Source organism: Tripterygium wilfordii, chromosome 15 (assembly GCF_013401445.1).
Source record: "Tripterygium wilfordii isolate XIE 37 chromosome 15, ASM1340144v1, whole genome shotgun sequence".
Lineage (NCBI taxonomy): Eukaryota > Viridiplantae > Streptophyta > Magnoliopsida > Celastrales > Celastraceae > Tripterygium > Tripterygium wilfordii.
In genome coordinates, this window is record NC_052246.1 from 13,782,779 (window position 1) to 13,803,982 (window position 21,204).

A 21,204-nucleotide genomic window follows, 5' to 3' on the forward strand; every position below is an offset into this window, starting at 1 on the left:
TTTTTTGCTTACACTCTCAAGTAGTCCGTTAAATAACGGTGTGGCATAAAGGACAAACGCCGTCAAATCTCCGTCCCCCTTTCGACCTCTCTATATAAGCACCAGAGCCAGAATCGGCTCTTCCTTCTCTTGTCTGTATCTATTGAAACGAGAAATCCGGAGCCGGAGCTCCACGAATCCTCAAATTTCCTTTTTGGTGCAATCCAGATCCTGACCCGGATTCGTCGGCGGAAACAAGTGTTGTCGTTTCTGGTTCTAAAATTTAGCAAGCAGAGGGAGTGTGTTTTTGTTCTTCTTACAAGAGTCGATATTCTGCTGCGAAATTCAAGGGATTCCCAAGATTGATTGCTTGAAGATTTTTGGTAATTTTGTCATATTTTCGAAGCTGCAATCATTGTGAAATGAATCAAAGTATTTCGCATGTATTAAGGTGAGTTTACTCTCCTTTTCTTTCACTTTCTCAATAACCAAACAGAAACAGAGAGCTGGCATTCTTATGACCCAGAAAGAATGGAGTGGTTTCTGATGATGATTTTAAGCTGTTTTTGATAATTTTTAATCTACAGGTACATTTAAGAGAGACCCAGAAGAGCAGCTGCAAAAGAACACACAGGTCGGGTTCGGTAAGTCGATTTCAGATAATAATGATGCAATAAAGCTTCATATATATATTTTTTCCAAATGGAAACACATATCAATGTGACTCTTCTTTCTCATTATTCTCCCGTCTCTTTTTCTATTCAACCATTGCTTTCATCTTTTTTAGATTGGTCCATCAATTATCTTTTTATTTTCTCTTCTCTTTTATTTTTGTTTTTTTTTTTAATCACAACTTACTTTTCTGGGTGTTTATATTTGTTTTTGAATTTAAAGCTGTGTTGTTGATTTCAAATTTATTGATTGATTGATTACTGCTTTTGTCAGAAACTTCGGCTTAATACACACAATCTTGATTCTTTTTTTTTTATCCTTTCTTCTTTGCTTGTTAATGGTTGTACATTAAAGCACGCGCACACAGTAACATAGAGCTGTATTTGTTGCATAATGAGACCACTTTCATTTCTTTTTCAATTGTTGACTCATTATTATTTCTTTATTTTACTGATCTTCTCTGATCCCGAGCTTCTTTTCCTTTTCCTTTTTGTCTTTCTTGATAAAACTCATTTCCTTACCAAAAAAAAAAAAAAAAAAAACCAGCCAAGTTCCAACTTGGATTTGTATGAACATAATCCAATTGTGACATATTTTTTTCTCCTTTTAATGTCTTTTTTTTTATTGATTTCTGGGGCAAAATTTATTTCTGTTTCTATACATATTATAACAATGTTCTAAAATTCTAATTCCCAGTCATTTTTAAGTTGCCTAAACTATCCTATCCCTTAAGAATTAAAAAATAGCATTATACATTTTATAATGTGTGTCATAGCAAATTTTGACCGTAGACTTTTCTTTCATGCAAATATTGTTTACAATGATGCTCCATCAGTGCCATGATTCATTACTTACCATACTGCTAATTCTCAGTCAGTCAACTGCTCCGCATTTTTTCTTCATTTAATACATATATGCACATTCTTTCTTTCTTTTCATTTTTCAATTTGTCATTTTTCAGCAGGAGTGGGAGTGGAGGGTAAAAAGGTAATTAAAGAAAGAGAAGATGTTTACGTGCATACCTTGTACGAAGCAAATGGCAGAGGATGGAGGAGAGGAAGGTGGAGGTTCGCGTGGCGCTGACACTCCTAGGACTAAAGAAGCCGTCAAAAGCCTCACCACTCAGGTTCCTCTCTCTCTCTCTCTCTCTCCATATACTTTTACTGAGCCTGATATTAATATTTATTTACATATATGTATGTATGTATACATGTTAGAGGCCATTCTTTCTCGGTCTTCAATATTTGCTTTTCCAATTTCTCACTTTTTGCCTTGTTTGTGAAAACAAACAAAATCATAAGCTTCATCTTTGGATGCTGGGGCATGCACCATTTATATATATATACACGCACAATATCCGGGTGTTACTATTTTAAAGGATATATAGTTTCACTTTGCATTTATAAATTACGTGGTCACATTTGATTTGAGTAGTACTACTCACTCAACCAAATTGTTTTTCATCAGTGACCCATCACGTGATAATTAAGTGTCATCAATTATTTCCAGTTAACCAACGGGAAAAAGGGCCCAAAACCCATAAATGGTCATGTTACCTTATAATATTTATGTTTGTGGTTTTCATGGCTGGGAAAAAGTCTTTGTTCAATTGTTTGTTTAAGTGGGTCCCAAAATTAAGCCACCATTAGGAACGTTTTAATTTGTTTGCAATAGACCATTGTGATATGTCATAATTTGAAAAAATTTGCGAAAGGATTGAGTAGTAGAAAAATAGGTCCTAGAGGTCTGATCCAACCCACTTGAGATATTGTCCATGTTCTAGACCTAAGGCCCGCGTGACTTTTCGTTCAAAATGTGACTGAAGTACTAAAGTATTGGGCCCATCCTATGAATCACATCACTTGACACTCTCAGAACGTGTGAGACATTTCCATGTGATATGCTTCATTTAGTTTATACAAATCGATCTAATCAAGATAAATAAACGAAACTTTGATATGGATAAACACTTAAAATTACGTGGAACTAAGATAATGTCATTGATGGAGCAACCCATTTGTTGTTTGTATGTCTGACTGTCTCTACTTGTTTGGCTTGGGACACATTAAAATAGGTGCCATCATAGGATGTAGTTTCACTTTAAAATGATATGATTCCCATGAATTCAGGGACAGGATTCGCTAATGCAACTTCCACTTTCCCTGTGAGTTAGATAGCTGAAAGCCAATACCACATAGTTAAATCAGTTCTATTTTCCTTGGACCCAATCACTCTCTAGTGCTCTCCTAGGAATTTTGATGGAAATAATTACTATATATTATGGCAAAAACAGTGACAATATTCACCCATTCAGCAAAAGTGGGGATCTCTAGGAAAGACAAGTAATATTTTTTTTAGAAAAGACACTAAATGTCCTTCATCTGGCCCACCATTGAATTCTGGTCGACGCAATGTCTTCCACAAGTACCATGAGTGGATAATGGAAGTATAGTTAGGAGTTACAACTGAAAATTACTCCTAACACAATGTTTAGACCATCAAAGTTTGAACTCTCGACTTTTCCTTAGATTACCTATCATTGCAACTGCAATGAATATATGAATTTTACAGGGAGTTCTCAAACTGGCTAGCTCTTTACCTCTTAAGATCACTCACAAGGATCCTATGAATTCATCTTCCAACTGCTTTTCAATTTCTTGGTCTGCATTTTCTACTGCCTCTATGGCCTAATCAAATAATTGGGAACCATACATTAGCGCCAAAGAAGAATCAATCTGTGGATAAAATGTGGATAAGCAGGTGTATAGTTTCTCTTTGCAGGTTGAGTTTCCACGGTATTGAATGCCTGGGATTAATGTTTCAAGCTCAAATTATGTCTAGCTTGACATGAATTGTTTCACAATTGCTGCTAAGATGCATTTGAAAGTGCATCTTTGCCTTGTTCCATAGACTTGATCCATGAATATAGCCATAGGTATAGCTCTTCTTCTCTGATCCTGTCTAATCTCAGGATTTCGATGATGTGCAGATTAAAGATATGGCATTGAAGTTCTCGGGTGCTTATCGGCAATGCAAGCCTTGCGCAGGCTCTAGCAGCTACAAGAAAGGACAGCGACCTTACCCGGATTTTGATGCTGCTTCAGAAGGGGTTCCATACAGCTCAAGCTCAACTCCTGCTTGGGATTTTACAAGTGGGAGTCACCACCCAGGTGCAAGATTCGACTCCAGATTTACTGCATCATTTGGCGGTGACCGAACCCCCGGTGGAACAGAGTCATGTGATGTTGTACTAGAGGATGAGGATGAGCCCAAGGAGTGGATGGCACAAGTTGAACCAGGCGTTCACATTACCTTTGTAACTCTTCCTCAAGGAGGCAATGATTTAAAACGAATTCGTTTCAGGTATCTACAATCACTTCATGTATAGGAAAAGACAGAACTCTTGAATTTGAAACCTTAGATTCAACAATTATGTTCATATTGTCTTTATTGAGACTTTATTCGCTAGTTGACAATATTTCGGGTATTTGATCTGAAGCCGGGAAATGTTTGATAAGTGGCAAGCGCAACGATGGTGGGGAGAGAATTACGATAGAATTATGGAGCTCTACAATGTTCAAAGATTTAATCGCCAAGCTCTTAACACTCCCTCGAGGTCAGAGGATGAGGTAACTGCTAGTTTTCTACTTTTCTTCTTCTCCTGTTAGTTTTCTAATTTAGCATGTTTCACTGCCTTACTAGATGAATATATAGTTGAAAATGCCTTGAAACTGGCCACTTCTTCGACATCATTTTGATTATCATATCTCTGTGGTTGTGTACTAAACGCTGCTTTGACTGTAAAATTAACTAATAAAACTGTATTGATCATCTTACAGCAGAGGGATTCTTCTTTCTCGAGACTCGGATCCACGAGAGAAAGCCCAATGGCTACATCATTACACAAAGAGTGGACACCAAGGAACTACTATAAACCCACTGGAAGTAAAGGGTACTTCCCGTCTGATCATCTAGATCAAGGTGGTGGCCACCACTACAATGCTGGACCAAGTGCTTATGCTTCTGGTGGTCCAAGAGGAGAGTGTTCCATGGATGCATCAAGGACAACAACTTCATCAAGAGATGAGGCTTCCGTTTCTGTAAGCAACGCCAGTGAGGTGGAGTCAGAATGGGTAGAGCAAGATGAGCCCGGAGTGTACATCACCATCAGACAATTAATGGATGGCACTAGGGAACTCCGGCGAGTCAGGTTCAGGTATAGAAATATCAAACATACATATCTTCATATTACCGTTTAACCAGTCTCTACTTATGTTCATAATTTTCTGTGAAATTGTCAAAAGCCCGCATCAGAAACAGTGCCACACAGTATAACCCTGTTGCCAAAGTTATAAGCCATTTGTCGCAAGAATGGGTTAAAAGTTAAAACTGCATCCATAACCATAGAGCGATAGCTCAGTTAGTTGTATTTGCACTTTGGGTTTAGGGTGGTGGGTAGTTTCTGCAATGCCGCTAAGGTTGGGAGGGAGTATTTACCTGGGGTTTTTCTGGTCTCGTGGGCTTTAGTGCCCTCTTATATTTGTGGATTGTGCTTCTACAGGTGCTCATAGAATTTTCTTGTTGATTTTGTGCAGTCGAGAGAAGTTCGGGGAGGTGAATGCAAAACGGTGGTGGGAAGAGAATAGAGAAAGAATACAAGCTCAATACCTTTAGAAATATGAACTTTACACAACCTACAACACCATTGGGAAGTTAAAAAGAATTCAGGGCAGCGGTTGGATGTCTTCTTCATATGGACTCCTCCAGTTTTGTTTCTTAGAGCTCAAGTCCTTACAAAATACATATTCCAAAATCAAGTTTTTATAGAAATCGACTTATACTAACATCATTGTTTCATGAAAGAGTGCAAATCATTTACCTTTATCATTTGTTGAGATGACTCCATCTCCTACCTACCCTGGATGCCTCTTATTTTCACTTCTTCATTTTTCCGTCTCCTATAAGAACATTATCATTCTATTACAATCTTTCTTTATTTATTTTTAAATTTGGAAATCATTTAGGGTTAAAGCAGCACTTAGTTTCTCTACATCGTTAGATTTCAAGACCTTTTTTATTATTATTTTTATATGTTATTGTTCTCCATGAATTCATTCCTTTGGGCAATTGACAACTTTGGTTTGGAGATCAGTGCTTCAACCTTCTTGTTCCAGTTCTCCCTTCAAGATTCTCATGTTTGTTTCGTGTATACAGCTACAACCCGACACAGTTTTGACCCAAGTCCCTTCAACTAATTGGATTTTATCAGACTATATCATCTTCAAGTCCGAAAGTGTGACCTAATTGGATTTTATCAGACTATATCATCTTCAAGTCCGAAAGTGTGACCTTTTAAGAGGGATCATGGCCGCACTAGAACTGAGATGCATCTACAATTTGTTTTTGTTTTTATTTTAAGCTAAACTTCAGATTAATGTTCGAGGACTCATTGTACTGCCTTGCGCGCGCGCACACAAAAAAAGTCGGCCAAATTAACAGGCCACCTGAAAAAGAACAGCTTTACAAGACATTTAGAGTGAGTTGCTGACCGCACCAAAGTGATCCCAAATACTGACGAGTTCAGTTGAACGTTGCAGTGGCTTATTCTACCTTGAGGATCAACTTCCAGCCAGTGATGAATTTTAACTCATCGAAATTCGAACTTCCATCAGAGCTCCCACAATCATATCCCTCCTACGAAAGCTTGCAGAGAGAAGGACGATGATATCTTTTATTGGGAGAATAGGAGGTTTAGACAACATGAAATTACATCCATAAAATATTAAACAGAGGTTGCCGAATTAATATAGAGAATAAAAACAACAATGTTCATCTTGTCTCCAGCACCAAAAGAACAGACATCAAGTAAAGGACAACGGTAGCAGTAGACCTTTATTTATTACTCACACACAAGACATTGCGAACTTTTAAAAAGAGCCACTTTCTCAGCCTGCAACTTTCCTAGCATAAGCTCTGCCAGGCTGAATCTGTTGGGTTGGGCGAAGATATCCAGAAGTCCACTGTACTCCACCCTTGGGAAGCTGTGGCTGACCAAAAGACTGCCTTCGAGGACCCATTGTCATCCTGGACAGCTTCTCCGCTGTATCAGACGCTCCGCATGCAGCCACACCTTTGTTAAAAGAATCTGCCAATGAAATAGTCATGTAAGATAACTTGGACCCATCCTCTACATCCTATTATCTACTTAAACTAGCTATGGTACTGACCCCATATTTCTCTTGAACTATGAACTCACCAGACAATATAGATCCAAATCCATATTAACTACAAGAGTCGTAACAAATAGCCACAGATTAACACAAAAGTGTTCTTAAAGGATAATCTAATTCATGATGACTCTGGTTTGAGTATCCAGCAGCACATGAGATAATAACTTGGTCTTCATGAATCAAGTATGTCAAACTATAACTGAATATAATAGCTGAAGAACTTACTGGGGCTTTTCCTTCCTGGTGGTCGATACTTTGGCTGTTCGGTGGAACTCTTCAAGGTGTCATCATTCTTGTTTGCAGCCTACATCCAAAAAGAAATGAAATAAACGGAAGAAACAAGGAAAAAAAGAATGCCAAGTTACGAGTACAAAACCAATATCATAATTTTATATGAGAACCAGGCTCAACATCATTGGTTTCCCAGACACAAGTCAAGAGGCAGACTGTACCAATCTCGTTAAATATGAAATTTTGTTCCTCCCTCCCACTGACAACAGATAAACAAGTATCATGAATGCAATTAATCAATTATCAATAGCCCTTGGCAATCATTCCCATTTCTAAAGCTTATTAAAAAATTATAGCCAACCACAATTTGTCAAGGCATGTAAATCATTGCGCCACTACTTTAAAATATTTTTAAATTAGTACATCCTTGTTGAGATAATCCATCCATTTATTTATTGGTAGCGTCAAAATCATCAATTAAAGAAAGCAAAATCTATTAAAATTTAAAAGGATATAAATTCAAGTCGAGTAGAAGAAAATGAAAGAGTGAAGAAGAGATATACCAGACACCCTACTTCATTGGCCATTTCCAGTTTGCGCTGCACTCCTGTAAAACAGTTTTGAGATGAGAATTATAAAGATAAAAAAAATACGAACGAATATATCATTTCCTAACAATGTTTAAAAACATGAAATAGGTTTGAATACAAATATTCACAGCTAAACACTTTTTTTTTCCTGTAAGATAATAAACTATCAATTAGGCTTTGATGATTTGCAGCTGAACTATGATACTACCAGGGCAATCAGAAATCACCGAGTATATATTCAACAAACAAAATAACCGAAACACTGAAGCATGGAACTATAGGAAATAATACACTGTAAAATTTAATTCTCAAAGCACATAGAAACCAAGAGATTATATCTATCAAATGGCACTTCCCTCCTCATGAAATCGTGCGGTTATCGCTGGTAAGTGGTAAGCAAAATTTTTTACAATGGGTGATTTCAAACAATGCAGGAATTTGCAACAATGAAATGAATTATGTCTCAACATACTTGCTGCCATGTTAATAATAGTGCAAAAATTCCAAAACCTAAGACTCAACCACCTGTTCCCAAAGAGGCATGTAACTTAGGAGGAGGAAAATTTCCAGGGAGCTTTGGATTTGATAAAGCGCCTTGATATCTCCTACCATATTGCTGCTCACAGCCTACCCTTGTTCTGGCTGCGACACAAAGAAATTAGATTTCAGCATACTCTGTGAAAGAACACAGAGAAAAATATACAAGACAAACTGCAACTAAATAAACAAACCAGGAGGGGGTGTTCTAGTCGTAGCAGTTCTGGAACGAAGCGACGGCGGGACATAAAAGCAACTCTGCCACAACAAAGTATGATAGCAAATTGCAATCAATAAATGGATTTGTGAAATCAATGAATTATAAGGATGGAAAGCTAAAGAACCAAATAACAAAGAATTATTCATCCGCATCTAAAATGGAACCCCACAAAAGGTACCTGGAAAAAAGGATGCTGAAGGGCTTCTGCAGCTGAGGGCCTATGGCAAGGGTCCCATGAACAAAGGGACTAATTTATTTCCAAAAGTTGACATTAGAAGAAAACACACGTCAAAATGCCTCAGTCCCCAAGAAATTGAAACCACCACATAAGCTAAAACTGTGTCGGGCAACTAATAAAGTTTAAATGTAATACTACTTACTCTGATAAGGTTGACAGCATCCTCACTTGCTGATGGTATCCAGGCAGACAGATGGACACCACCCAACTGCAAGTATCACATTAGATGCAAAATTACAAATTGTGGCAAGCAGGAGGAAAACAACTTATTCAGCTGTTGCATTGGAGAATACAGAACTTCACCTAAACTCACTCAGGAAAACAAGAAAAGAAAAGCGGTGGAACAGACCTGTGGGAATTGATAGTTAATAGCCCTTGCAAGATTTAGTCCATCAGCCCACGTCTCCATGGTAGGACTGCCTATTACATTGCATATTTTATAGATTTCATCTGCTTCACTGCATTCACATTAACGACAAGATAAGATCCAACACCGATACGAAATGCTAAACATGTAGATATATTGGTGGTTACCATATTACTAGTAATTAAGATCTCCAAAACAAAAAAAAAAGACGGGAAGAACTCATATCCAATAAATTTTTAAAAAAATAGGTACCTTGTGCCGGGAAAAAGGGGCCGCAGAGTGAACAACTCAGCCATAATGGCACCCATTGCCCACATATCTGCACATGAAAAGAAACATTTATCATAATTTCATATGCAAACAAAATAAGGAATATCGAAGAATTACTTCCATTGACATCAATACTAACCAACTTTAGAAGTATATGAATACGACTGAAGCAGAACTTCAGGGGCACGATACCTGAAACGTTTAAAGTGTAAGAGTTTAACTCCAATAATAAGTGCATCCACAACACCTAACGTCTGCAGCAGTTTCTAACTTCATAATAGAAAAGGTAGCAGATGACCTACCAACGCGTTGAGACATATTCAGTATATGGTGGTTGTGAATCGATTTCTCGTGCAAGACCAAAATCAGCAATTTTAATTACGTCTTTCGTGACCAACAAGTTCTCTGCAATTTAAGTACAAGCAGTATTATTTCACTTCAAAGACAATTCATAAACGAAAAAATTAGATGTTTCAGGTTAGGACCAGAATACATAAGGCACAAACCACTCCCCAACAAGGATAAAGATATAAAACAAAAAAGAACATATGCAACCAATTATGACAAATAAATTTGCAAGAATATTACCAGACAACAAACTTTCAATTACTACGAATATTACCAGGCTTAAGGTCACGGTGAAAATATCCTTGCTGATGCATGTAGACAAGCCCCTGAAAAACTTGAAAACACCATTTCCTCAATTGAGCTTCTGCAAAAGGCTTCTCTCTGTCCTTCATAAGTTGGTAAAGGTTGCATTCCTGAAACAATTTTGCAAACAAAAGAACTAACACCACTCACAGAAAACAATCCCGACTGAAAAATTGACGGATATGAAAACTTCTTGAAAGTAAACTAAAATGATGACAAAAGGTAAAAAAAAAATACCATGCATTCGAAGACAAAATACAATATGTCATGTTCACGGATGACTTCCTTTAGCTTCACAATGTTAGGGTTATTCATCTTCCGCAAGGACTGCAACAAGAAGCTCATTAGGCCAGAACACGACGTACTAAGAAAATGAAACCAACAAGAAAACAAACTTAACTACCTTCACTTCTCTTAGATTTACGCACTCCTCCCATGAATAAAATTTCTTCTTCATTTTCTTAATTGCAACCTGTTAAAATGAAAATGGGCATGTCATCATAGAAAAAAACACAACAAAGCTTTCAGACGAACAATATTTACAAGTGGAGCAAACAAACATACCACTTCACCAGACTGCTTATTTATTGCTCGCCAAACACAACCAAATGTCCCATCCCCAACTTCCTTGATTAGCTTGTACCTAGTAGAACACCAAAACAAAAAGAGATTTAGATTAGTACAACAATCTCAGATGCAAGCAATAAAAAAATATAGGGAAAAAAAACCAGCATCCCAGAGCAGGAACCAACCTCTCCATACTCGCTGAACACCAAGTAGCTCTTTCTTTATTGAAACAAATTATAGGACTGGAAAAAGGTATATGACATAAATCTTCGGCAGAAGATGTAGAAATTATTAAGGTGCATAAACAAACTCCCTTTCCGTGCCAACTGATTCTTGGGTTAACCTTCCGTGGCAGCATGCAAGAGCTCAAAACTAGAGTTCTGATGGATGGGCCTTATAGCCGTAGTTGTGACTAAATCCAGAGCTTCATAAAAGTAAGAAGGCGAAGATGGCACGGCAGGACAAGTATAGTGTGACATCTTCATACCAAACAAGAAACCAGATGAGTGCTCTAGCCAACAGGGAAGACTCTTCTGTTCATAGTTGTTGCCAAAGTGTTCAGAAACTAGATAAGAGCTACCATAAGTAAAACTTTAGCAAGTATTCAGCGACCAAATGTTTCCACCCTAGCCAGTAGCCATCAAAAGCAAAAGCAAAAACAATACACTAACAACTACGAACTCCGCACAGCTTCGAGGCAGTGACTTATCTAGTATCCACTTTGTAAACAACTTTCCACCCTTAACTTGCAAAACGCAGCTCTGTAGGAAAAGAGCAAAAAAAAATGACAAAAATTACATACAAGGCCAAAAGAAAATATAAAAAATATAGAACCATACAAAACAATGACGAATATCTCAAAGTAAAAAAAAATATGGCCAGAGTTGCTTACTTAGACAAGTGCATGGAAGATTCAACACCTATCTCAGAAGTATTTTGCATCACGCCTTCTGAGCTGATATCTTAAAAGCAACCAAACCACTAAGTGCAATTAACAAAGGAAACCAAAAGAAAATCACCAAGGACAAGAGACCGCCAATCGAGTGCTTCTTGGAATGAAATAACCCGATACTGGAAGCGGTTCGGCCAGAAGCACAACTCAGCCATGTCTTACGCAATGAGACAGAGTCGCCTAGATCCAAGTGTGGCACAACCTAACATTAATTAAATATGAAGAAAGCCATAGGAATGTGTGAAATTTGAAAAGCCTGAGCACTCAAAACTAAATCTCACATACATTCAAAAATCTAAAACTAAGCAAATCACATATGAGATAAGACATGCGAATTCCCTACGAAAGAATGTGGACAAACCTCAAGATACTTGCTAAATACAAATTTCAAACAAATCGAATCACTTCAGCAAACCTATATAACCTAGGATTCAGGAATAAAAATTCAAATTCCCCATCATTCTGAATACGAACAAACCCCTAATAGACGAAAACAAGAAGGAAAGAAAATATCAAAATCTAAACAGCCAAAACCTAATCCTGCAACCTACAAGGATCGAACCCAATCACCGAAGAAGAAACCTCAACAAAGTCACGCAGATCCGATGTGATGAAGTATAAACGTAACCCAAGTTGGTTCTATGAATACTAAAATAGATGTACATATTTAGAGAAAGAGCTACCTGATAGCCAACCGGCATAAGAACCGTCGCGGAGGACGGAGAGAGTGAAATCCAGAGCTTCTCTCTCTGAAGCGAAGAGACCGAAATCCCAAACTTTACCTAATCTCTCTCTTTCCCTTCAAAAACAACGCACCTCGAGTAGGCTGTATCCGTCTTATATTGGACCCAAGTTTCAATACTCTGCGTTCCGCTACATTGTAATTAGGTGGTTGCGTAAAAACAAAGGTTTTTTTGAAGGGAAGTTTAATTTTATTCGGTTTTGTAATCACAATTCACAACAAAACAAGATATATTTGTTAGAAGTTTAGGAAAAGAGTAAGGAATATTCAAATGGGTTATTATGTCAATTTATCATCGGTTGGATGGTTCTAGGCACCAATCCTCTTAGTATAATTTGGATTTGGATACGATCGCCACATATGTCATTTCTGATTTACCCTACTTATTTGACATACCCACAAACACAAAGGTAAATCGGTATGTCAAAAAATTCCAAGCCACCACGGATTTCAATTTTCACATGAGCAGATGACCTAATTGTGACCAAACAAATAGGCACGTGTGTGCAATTTAGTTGTTGTGGGTGGCTTCGCATACTACTTCTCCTAAAAGAAACAGGAATATTCGATGGGTAGCGGGGGTGTCTTGGCTTTGGTGTCAGGCCTTTGGGCTAGACTTCGAATACAGAAGAAAGCTTTTGAGTCCAGATAGATGATTAGATGTTGCCAAAGACCATTTGTGTGGCCTGTGTTGCTTAGGATGGCTGGCACTGGAAGTTCTCAGTTGCAGAGCTCTGGAATGCTATCAAGAGAGCAGTTGCTTCAACTCTTTGATCGCTTCTCCTTCATCACTTCCCGTTCTGGTAACTTTCCCATTTCAGCCTCGTTATCTTCTACTTATTCTTTTATGTCCATATTCAGGATTAGAATATTTCTGTTTGGTAGATGCAAAGAAACGGATTGCGGAGGCTCTCAATGATAAACAGGTACTTAATTTTGTTTTTTGGGCGTATTTGGATGATTTTTATTTCCTTTGCTATGAAGGTTTGCATATTTTTTGGAACATTTTTTTTTGGGTTTTAATAAGGCTCAATATGACTGCGGATTGATAATAACTAATAAGTACTATCCTTTTCGAAATAGTTTCCAGTGACAAGAGAAATTCGTCAATGGGCTAGGGTGGCCCCATTTTGCCTTTGACTGTTGGGCACTCTAATGAAGTTTTTGTATGTTAATATGCAGGAAGCTGTTGCTGTTACGACTGCAATCCAGGAAGAAATTTTTTTGGAGATGGGGGTTGGTAGGTTTGCTGTATGTTTTAATGTATGCCTTCTGTAAAGAAAACAGAGAAAGAGAATTGTGTATGGTGTTGAGAAAATTGTATGTTCATTTACATCTATGTTAGTGATATATATAGGAGAAGAAAGCACTAAGTCAAGCCTAAACAATGACAAACAACTAGAAACATTGCCTAATTTATGCATGCATTTAAGGTAATGGAATCAATAATATATTCTCCTTGATATCCTCCTTGATATCCTCCTTAACATGTTTCTTGATATCCTCCTTAATATCCTCCTTAACATCCTCCTTAATTTCCTCTTTAATACTCCCCCTCAAGTTGGAATAGATGTTGACTATGCCCAACTTGCTAAGTAAGATGGAAAATTGTGGGACACCTACAGCCTTCGTGAAAATGTCTGCCGGTTGCTTCGAGGTTGAGATGTGAAATGTCTTGAGTAAACCGGCCTGAATTTTTTCTCTTACAAGATGACAGTCAATCTCTATGTGTTTCGTTCGTTCGTGAAATACTGGATTTGACGCTATATGTAATGCTGCTTGATTGTCACAATACAACCTAGCTGGTTGTGGATGCTTGATTCCAAGATCACATAGAATGTACTTTAACCAAGTTATTTCACAACATGCCGAAGCCATGGAACGATACTCTGCTTCCGCGCTTGAGCGGGACACTGTGTTTTGTTTCTTAGTTTTCCAAGAGATCAGTGATTGTCCGAGGAACATGCAATATCCTGTGGTGGAACGACGTGTGTCTCGACATCTAGCCCAATCCGCATCGCAAAAAGCATTCAGCTGTATCGGACTAGTGGCAGAGAATAAAATACCTTGTCCGGGGGCTTGCTTGATGTACCGCAATACTCGGTAAGCTGCTTCCAGATGTGGAGTACGGGGCTTATCCATGTATTGGCTAAGAATATGGACAGCATACACTAAGTCTGGGCGAGTAAGTGTCAAGTATATCAACCTTCCAACAAGTCTTCGATAAGAAAAAGGATCACTGATGCACTCTCCATCAGTCTTGTTGAGGGATAAATTTTGTTCCATAGGAGTGTTGACTGACCTAGCAGCAAGGTAGCCTGCATCCTCCAGTATTTCAAGGGCATATTTACGTTGTGAAATAGCAATCCCCTTGCTAGAACGTGCAATCTCTATACCCAAGAAATATTTCAACTCACCGAGATCCTTCAACTTAAATTGTCTCATGAGACCATTTGTAACTTCCTCAATGTCTTGCAGACTATTCCCTGTGAGGATGACATCATCAACATAAACAAGAAGTGCAGTGAAGATGCTACCTCGGGTTCGGATGAAGAGTGAATAGTCCGACTTAGATTGATGAAAACCAGCAAGTTTGAGTGCTGTAGACAATTTTATGAACCATTGGCGAGAGGCTTGTTTGAGCCCGTACAGAGATTTGTGCAACTTGCATACACGAGTCTCCCCCTTTCGTCCGAAACCCTGAGGTAGGGACATATATACTTCTTCCTCAAGATCGCCATGGAGAAACGCGTTATTGACGTCAAGCTGACGAAGATGCCAATGTTGGGTGGCAGCCACGGCAAGCAGGAGACGGACGGTAACAAGCTTGGCAACTGGGGCAAAAGTCTCCCTGTAATCAAAACCTTCAATCTGACTGTAACCTTTGGCAACCAACCGTGCCTTGTAACGTTCAACCGTGCCATCAGGATTGAATTTGATTTTGTAAACCCATTTGTAGCCAACAGGTTTCTTGTGCGGTGGCAGTGGTTGGAGGGACCACGTACCATTTTCTTGGAGAGCCTGAAGCTCTTGGTCCATAGCATGGCGCCATTGGGGGTCCTTGACAGCTTGGGAAAAGGTGGTGGGTGTTTTGATGGCTGAGATGGATGTGGCAAAGGCCCTGTGGGAAGGAGACAAGTTATCATAGGATATAACATGAGATAAAGGGTGAGAAGTACCTGTATGTCCAGCCAATGATGGAGGCGATGACGGTGGATCCCGAGTGGGCAATGAAACCTCCACATGGTAGTGTTGAAGATAACTGGGAGCATGGGTTGTGCGGCGTAGCCGAGGTGCGGGTGTGGAGGTGGGAGTAGGGTGTGGCGGAGACATAATGGGGTCAAGTGTGGTAGTGGTGTCACTATGGAATGATGTGTTTGGTGGAATGTTAGGTGTGTCTGAAGGAATGGGCATGGCACTCGGTGCAGGTGTCGGTAATGGATCAATAGAGACCATTGGAGTGGGAAACAACGTGGAATTGGGGGGAGGGGAAAGAGTGGCAGCGGAAGTAGTGTAGGGAAATAATTGTTCATGAAAAACAACGTCCCGAGAGATGAATATTTGACCAGTTTCGAGATTGTAAACGCGGTATCCCTTGGTACCATATGGGTATCCAAGGAATAGGCAACAGATAGAACGGGCATCAAATTTAGTAGGACGAGTATGGTGGGTAGAGGCAAAACACAAACAACCAAACACACGTAAATGTGCATAAGAAGGTGTTTTGTGAAAGAGAATTTCGTATGGAGTTTTACCTTTAAGAACAGGAGTGGGAGTACGATTGATGAGATAAGCAGCGGTAAGGATGGAATCTCCCCAAAAAAATTTAGGAAGGTTGGCTTGAAAAAGTAAGGAGCGGGCAACATTTAGAAGGTGACGGTGCTTGCGTTCGGCTACTCCATTCTGTTGTGGGGTGGAAACACAAGTGGTTTGATGCATAATCCCTTTTTCAGAGTAGAAATTATGCATGGAGAATTCAGGACCATTGTCACTCCTAATGACTTTGACGCGAGTAGAAAACTGTGTTTCAACATAGTTTATGAAGGAAAGAAGAGATCCACGTGCATCGGATTTGCTATGTAATAGATAAATCCAAGTACAACGAGAAAAATCATCAACAATTGTAAGAAAGTATTTTGCCCCATTGAGTGATTGGATATGGTATCCTCCCCAAATGTCAACATGAATTAATTCAAATGGAACTTTCGTAGTAATATAACTCAATGGAAAAGAGTTACGAGTTTGTTTGGCAAGAGGACAAATGGCACAATCATCAACTGAACAAAAATGGATATTTTTGGTAGACAAAGATATGGCCCGTAGGCTTTTGTTAGATAAATGACCTAAACGTTGGTGCCATAAATGGGATGAGTTGGAAGGTGTAATTGTTGAGGCAGAATAACACCCAGATATCCTCGCAACGTCCAAGTAATAAAGCCCATTGCGCTCAGTTCCCATCCCAATCATCTCCCCCGATCGTTGGTCCTGAACAATGCAAGACACATCAGTAAAAATTACAGAACATAGGGATGTTTTGGCTAATTTGGCTACTGAAATTAAGTTTAATCGGAATGATGGAACACATAAAACATTATAGAGCACAAGATTATCAGAAAACCGTATGGTGCCTATATGTGTTATGGGAGCAATGGCATGATTGGGCAGGTATACATGACGATTACGAATTGGTGTCTTGGTGGTCATAAGAGTGGATGAGCAGACCATGTGATCTGTAGCACCTGTATCAAAAATCCATTCCTTATGTGGAATAAGAGAGTTTGCACAAACTGTGTTACCTGAAACGTTGCTCATTGTAGTTGCCGCATTCACTTGACTAGTCATGTTTCCTACTTTGTTTTGATCAATAAGAGCAAGGAGATCATGATATTGATCTGCCGTGAGGTTGTAGGAAGGTGGTGTGCTATCAGTATTGTCTGGTTGAAAACTTACATGATAAGCCTTTGAACGAGAATGAGAGTTTGTGTTCAAATGATTACTCTTATCACCGTGAGAGTTGGCCCTCTTAAGCTTGCGGCAAATATCAATTGTGTGACCTTTGTGTCCGCAGTAGTCACATTTTAAGTGTGCCCGACAGTTTTCAGTGGAGTGACCAGTAAGGTGGCAACGATGGCAACGGATAGTGGAGAGGTGGGACAAAGGAGCTTTCCCTGTATGATTGAACCTTTCTCTAGCGGTGAAAGCTGCTGCCTCTGGTGCTTTACCCAGACCTTGTGAGGAGATGACTCGTTGTTTTTCGTCTTGATTGACAAGAGAGAACACTTTGTTAGCAGGAGGTAGTGGATCCATGAGAAGAATTTGACCACGTGCTGCTGCATAAACCTCATTGAGTCCCATAAGGAACTTGATGGTACGTTGTGTCTGTTGGTATTGATGTAGAGTCTTGGCAATATCCCCACTACAAGGTGGTAGAGGACAAAGTGCATCTCGTTTGTCCCAGAGACTTTTGAGCTTGGTGTAGTATTCACCAATGGTCATGTTGCCTTGCAAGCAATCATGGATTTCCTGCTCAATGTGAAAAAGGTACACACTGTTGTTGGTAGAGAGTAGTTCCTTTAGTTCATTCCAGACGGCAAGAGCACTATCATTGTACATGACGCTTTGTCCGATTGTAGGGGTTACTGTGTTGAGGATCCATCCTTTGACAAGAAGATCACAACGAGTCCATTGCTTTACCTCTGCCGTGGATCCTGTGACAGGTTTGGTCACGGTTCCATCGATGAAACCGTCTTTGTTCTTGGCAATAAGGGCCATGAGCATGGCATGACTCCAAAGAGGATAGTTCTCTTGATTCAGCGATTGGGTCACCAGGATAAGACCAGGTTGGTCCGAGTGGTGAAGATAGAGAGGATCACTTGGATCATCGTGCCAATGGTTTTGCATCTTGGTTATCTCAGATTTTTCTGGGTCATTGTTGTCGGTCTTTGCCATGAGTGCGGAGGCAAGGTGGAATAATGATTTGCAGTTGATGTTGTTTTACAGGAAGGGTGAAAGCCTAAGCTTCGATACCATGTAAAGAAAACAGAGAAAGAGAATTGTGTATGGTGTTGAGAAAATTGTATGTTCATTTACATCTATGTTAGTGATATATATAGGAGAAGAAAGCACTAAGTCAAGCCTAAACAATGACAAACAACTAGAAACATTGCCTAATTTATGCATGCATTTAAGGTAATGGAATCAATAATATATTCTCCTTGATATCCTCCTTGATATCCTCCTTAACATGTTTCTTGATATCCTCCTTAATATCCTCCTTAACATCCTCCTTAATTTCCTCTTTAATACCTTCACTTTTTGAATTTCTATGGAAAGGATATGTTTTGAACTGGTTGGCTATATGAAATATTGTGGAACACTTGAGAGTTGAAAATGCATCTATTGCTTTATGCAGAAAGCTTCTGAAGTACAATAACTCTATCCCTGATTCATGTAAAGTGGAATCACAAATCACAGCCCCCTAGTTTATGGCATAAGATCTGTTTCTTTTTCAAACCTCACCCAGTGTGGAATTTCTATACTTGGTATTGAACTTTGACTAGTATAGTTTGTAAATCTGCATTTTGAGATGTTTTCCCCTTTCTCCAACGTTCATCAGAATGCATCTTCAAATAAGTTCGGCAAAGTGGAAGGCATTGTGTCCCTCATGTTGGCGTAATTAGAGCTGACTGAGAGACAATGATCTGTAAATCCTAGAGATTTTACCTCCACTGGTTTTCTCATTTGAATTTGAATGGCAATGCTAGAGAAAATGTTATAGCTATATTTACTATTTAGTAACTGTAGCAGAGTTATTTAATCTTGATTTCATTGTTTTCAGATGCTTTTTCAAGATTTGAACTTACAAATGGTTGCCCACCATGTGACTTTACATACATGATAAAATTTACTCAAACTTTCCTCTTGTATTACAAAAGAACAGATCTGACTTAAATATTTTATATTGGTTGACAAGGCCTCGTTCTGTTTTTCATCCTTGCTCTGACATCTTAAGCTGCAGATACTGATGCAACTTATTGCTTGGTTTGAACTTTTTAACACTGGTCAATGAATATTGGCTTTCTATAGAAAAGAAGGAGAAAACTAGTCTGGTTTATTTCAGTGAGATTGCCAAAATGGTATGAAAGAAGTAAATTACGGCACCCTTTCTCTCTATTGCAGATCCAAGATTTGGTCTTTCATGCTTGGGGAAAGTTAACATGGCTTATGAGAATGATAAAGATTTGATGGTTCGCTTTTATAAATTTGTTGCAGAGTAAGCTCTCTTTGACTTGTGCATGGGATTTGCATGGCTGGGGTCTATTGGGTTCATATCTTGCGAAGATGTAGAAGGCATGAGGGCATGATGCATTCCTTTATGTTTCAGTTGTGTATGGTAGGTTTGGAGTTTTTTTAACGTCTCCTGATACTCTTCATCGTGGACTTTTCCGGCCTCCAGCATCATTTTGGGTTGCATTTACTATATTTGTACTTAAGGGTATACTTGGTTGTCTTTCAGTGACATTTGGTTTCTCAATGAGATTTAGTTGATTCATCATTATTTTGAGCTTCCATTTATCAGTCAGCTAATGCCTGTTGTTTATTTGAGCAAAGAATAACCCATTTTCTTTGCGGCTTTTAATCTTACTCTTTATGTAAGTGCTGGTTTTCCTTTATTGGTAGAGTATCTTGCAGTGCGAACAACTTGACATTTATTTCCGTGAAATTAAAATTGGTTGTCATAATGCTAAATGTCAGTGAAGAAATGGTCTACGAGGAAACTGAGCTTGGAGCAGAAGGATTTAAGGAGAATCTGCATGCTCAACAAAAACTGCGGGAACAGGTAATATCTAGCTAAATCTGATGAGAGATGTTATTTGAAGATTGGTTCTGCTAACAAGGGAGCATGAATTTTGCTTGCAGCAATTGGGGATGCTAAATGAGATGCGGAAATTTCACCTTGATGACCAATCTGCAATTCTTGAGAAGGTACTTGTCTGCCTTTTCCTTTTCTGTGCATGAATCATAGTGGTGCATAATTTTATTCTAGGCTATGACCGTGTGAGAACTGAGAAGTCATTTACTTCATCGAACCAGATAGAGGAAAGTGTACTTGTAAGTTACCATCACTCGAAAAGCAAAATGTTACCATCACTCTTTAACTGCATTGTATATGTTTGTTTTTATAGATAGCAAAATTGATTGTTGCACTAATTCCCAATGGGAGCGAGGTATCGCTTCAAAGAAAATTCTGTTTTTTGTGATCAAAAGACTTTTGAAAATGTAATGAAAACTGAACTTTTTTGTACTAGTTTGTGTAAGCTGATTATCACATATCAGTATATTTCTAACAATTGACCTGCTGAATGATATTTTTATGGGTGTGAAGGTAATTGATAAGTCTTCAATTTAATTTTTGCTTTCTGTTTTGTAATTCCAAACTCTGAAGATATGTATTTAGAAGCATGGATCTGCTAGTGTATGTTACGCGAACACAAGCATCAAGTCATTCACTTGAAAAGAATGTCTGCCTTCTGACTTTCAACTGTTTCTTCTCGTTTTTCAGTTGCACCAACATATGGAGAATGCCAATTTTGAAGGTGAAGTATCTGTTTTGTCATCAGAACAGATTCAAGAGATTGTTGGAAGAAGGGTGTCGCCTTTGTTTAGGCCAAGGTAGATTAGAAACACCTTTTGTTCTAGGCCCCCCTTAGTGCACTGTTTTGGTGTTGTGGCAGATTTTTGTAATATGCAGAATCTTCTTTTGCTGTGTGTCCCTAACCTAGTTCCTTTTGTACTCTTGAGTTTCAATTTCTTTGGAAGTGAGGTAATTGGAAAACATTTTTCGCTTTTCTTGCCTTTAGTTGGAATTTTGGTTACTCAGTAGGTTCTTTATATCGTGTATACAGTTATGAGAAACGTGTTGGATATGAATTTTATGTTTGTCCATCAGTAGTTAAT

The 21,204-nt window shown here is 38.7% G+C and overlaps 3 protein-coding genes across 9 annotated transcripts; 2 read left to right on the forward strand and 1 right to left on the reverse strand.

The window, feature by feature from the left end:
• Positions 1-123: 123 nt before the first annotated feature.
• LOC120016362 (protein BREVIS RADIX-like) lies at positions 124-5,540 on the forward strand. Of its 3 annotated transcripts, none has more exons than XM_038869100.1 (7): positions 124-430; positions 567-623; positions 1,613-1,777; positions 3,641-4,014; positions 4,151-4,280; positions 4,491-4,867; positions 5,247-5,540. In XM_038869100.1, exons 3-7 carry the CDS (start codon positions 1,658-1,660, stop codon positions 5,323-5,325), a joined length of 1,080 nt encoding a protein of 359 aa, XP_038725028.1. In that variant the 5' UTR covers positions 124-430; positions 567-623; positions 1,613-1,657; the 3' UTR covers positions 5,326-5,540. The 3 variants fall into 3 exon arrangements, with proteins under 3 accessions (XP_038725028.1, XP_038725030.1, XP_038725029.1); XM_038869102.1 differs by having other exon boundaries at positions 4,494-4,867; XM_038869101.1 differs by having other exon boundaries at positions 1,616-1,777.
• An 818-nt stretch (positions 5,541-6,358) lies between these two features.
• Positions 6,359-12,421, reverse strand: LOC120016844 (cyclin-dependent kinase F-4-like). Of its 5 annotated transcripts, none has more exons than XM_038869787.1 (19): positions 12,188-12,421; positions 11,445-11,706; positions 10,738-11,313; positions 10,550-10,628; positions 10,389-10,457; positions 10,223-10,312; positions 9,957-10,095; positions 9,637-9,739; positions 9,474-9,526; positions 9,317-9,383; positions 9,047-9,155; positions 8,840-8,905; positions 8,638-8,706; positions 8,434-8,497; positions 8,228-8,344; positions 7,688-7,719; positions 7,107-7,185; positions 6,879-6,936; positions 6,665-6,796 (listed from the first exon to the last, which is right to left on the reverse strand). In XM_038869787.1, exons 3-18 carry the CDS (start codon positions 10,908-10,910, stop codon positions 6,896-6,898), a joined length of 1,350 nt encoding a protein of 449 aa, XP_038725715.1. In that variant the 5' UTR covers positions 10,911-11,313; positions 11,445-11,706; positions 12,188-12,421; the 3' UTR covers positions 6,665-6,796; positions 6,879-6,895. The 5 variants fall into 5 exon arrangements, with proteins under 5 accessions (XP_038725713.1, XP_038725712.1, XP_038725711.1 ...); XM_038869786.1 differs by having other exon boundaries at positions 7,676-7,719; XM_038869785.1 differs by lacking the exon at positions 6,879-6,936 and having other exon boundaries at positions 6,359-6,796; positions 12,188-12,414.
• Positions 12,422-12,799: 378 nt separating this feature from the next.
• LOC120016077 lies at positions 12,800-21,129 on the forward strand. Its single transcript, XM_038868661.1, has 7 exons — positions 12,800-13,049; positions 13,132-13,172; positions 13,429-13,486; positions 19,426-19,519; positions 20,002-20,086; positions 20,167-20,232; positions 20,810-21,129. The coding sequence occupies exons 1-7, from the start codon at positions 12,899-12,901 to the stop codon at positions 20,921-20,923; spliced, it is 609 nt and encodes a 202-aa protein (XP_038724589.1). The 5' UTR covers positions 12,800-12,898; the 3' UTR covers positions 20,924-21,129.
• The last annotated feature ends 75 nt before the right edge of the window (positions 21,130-21,204 follow it).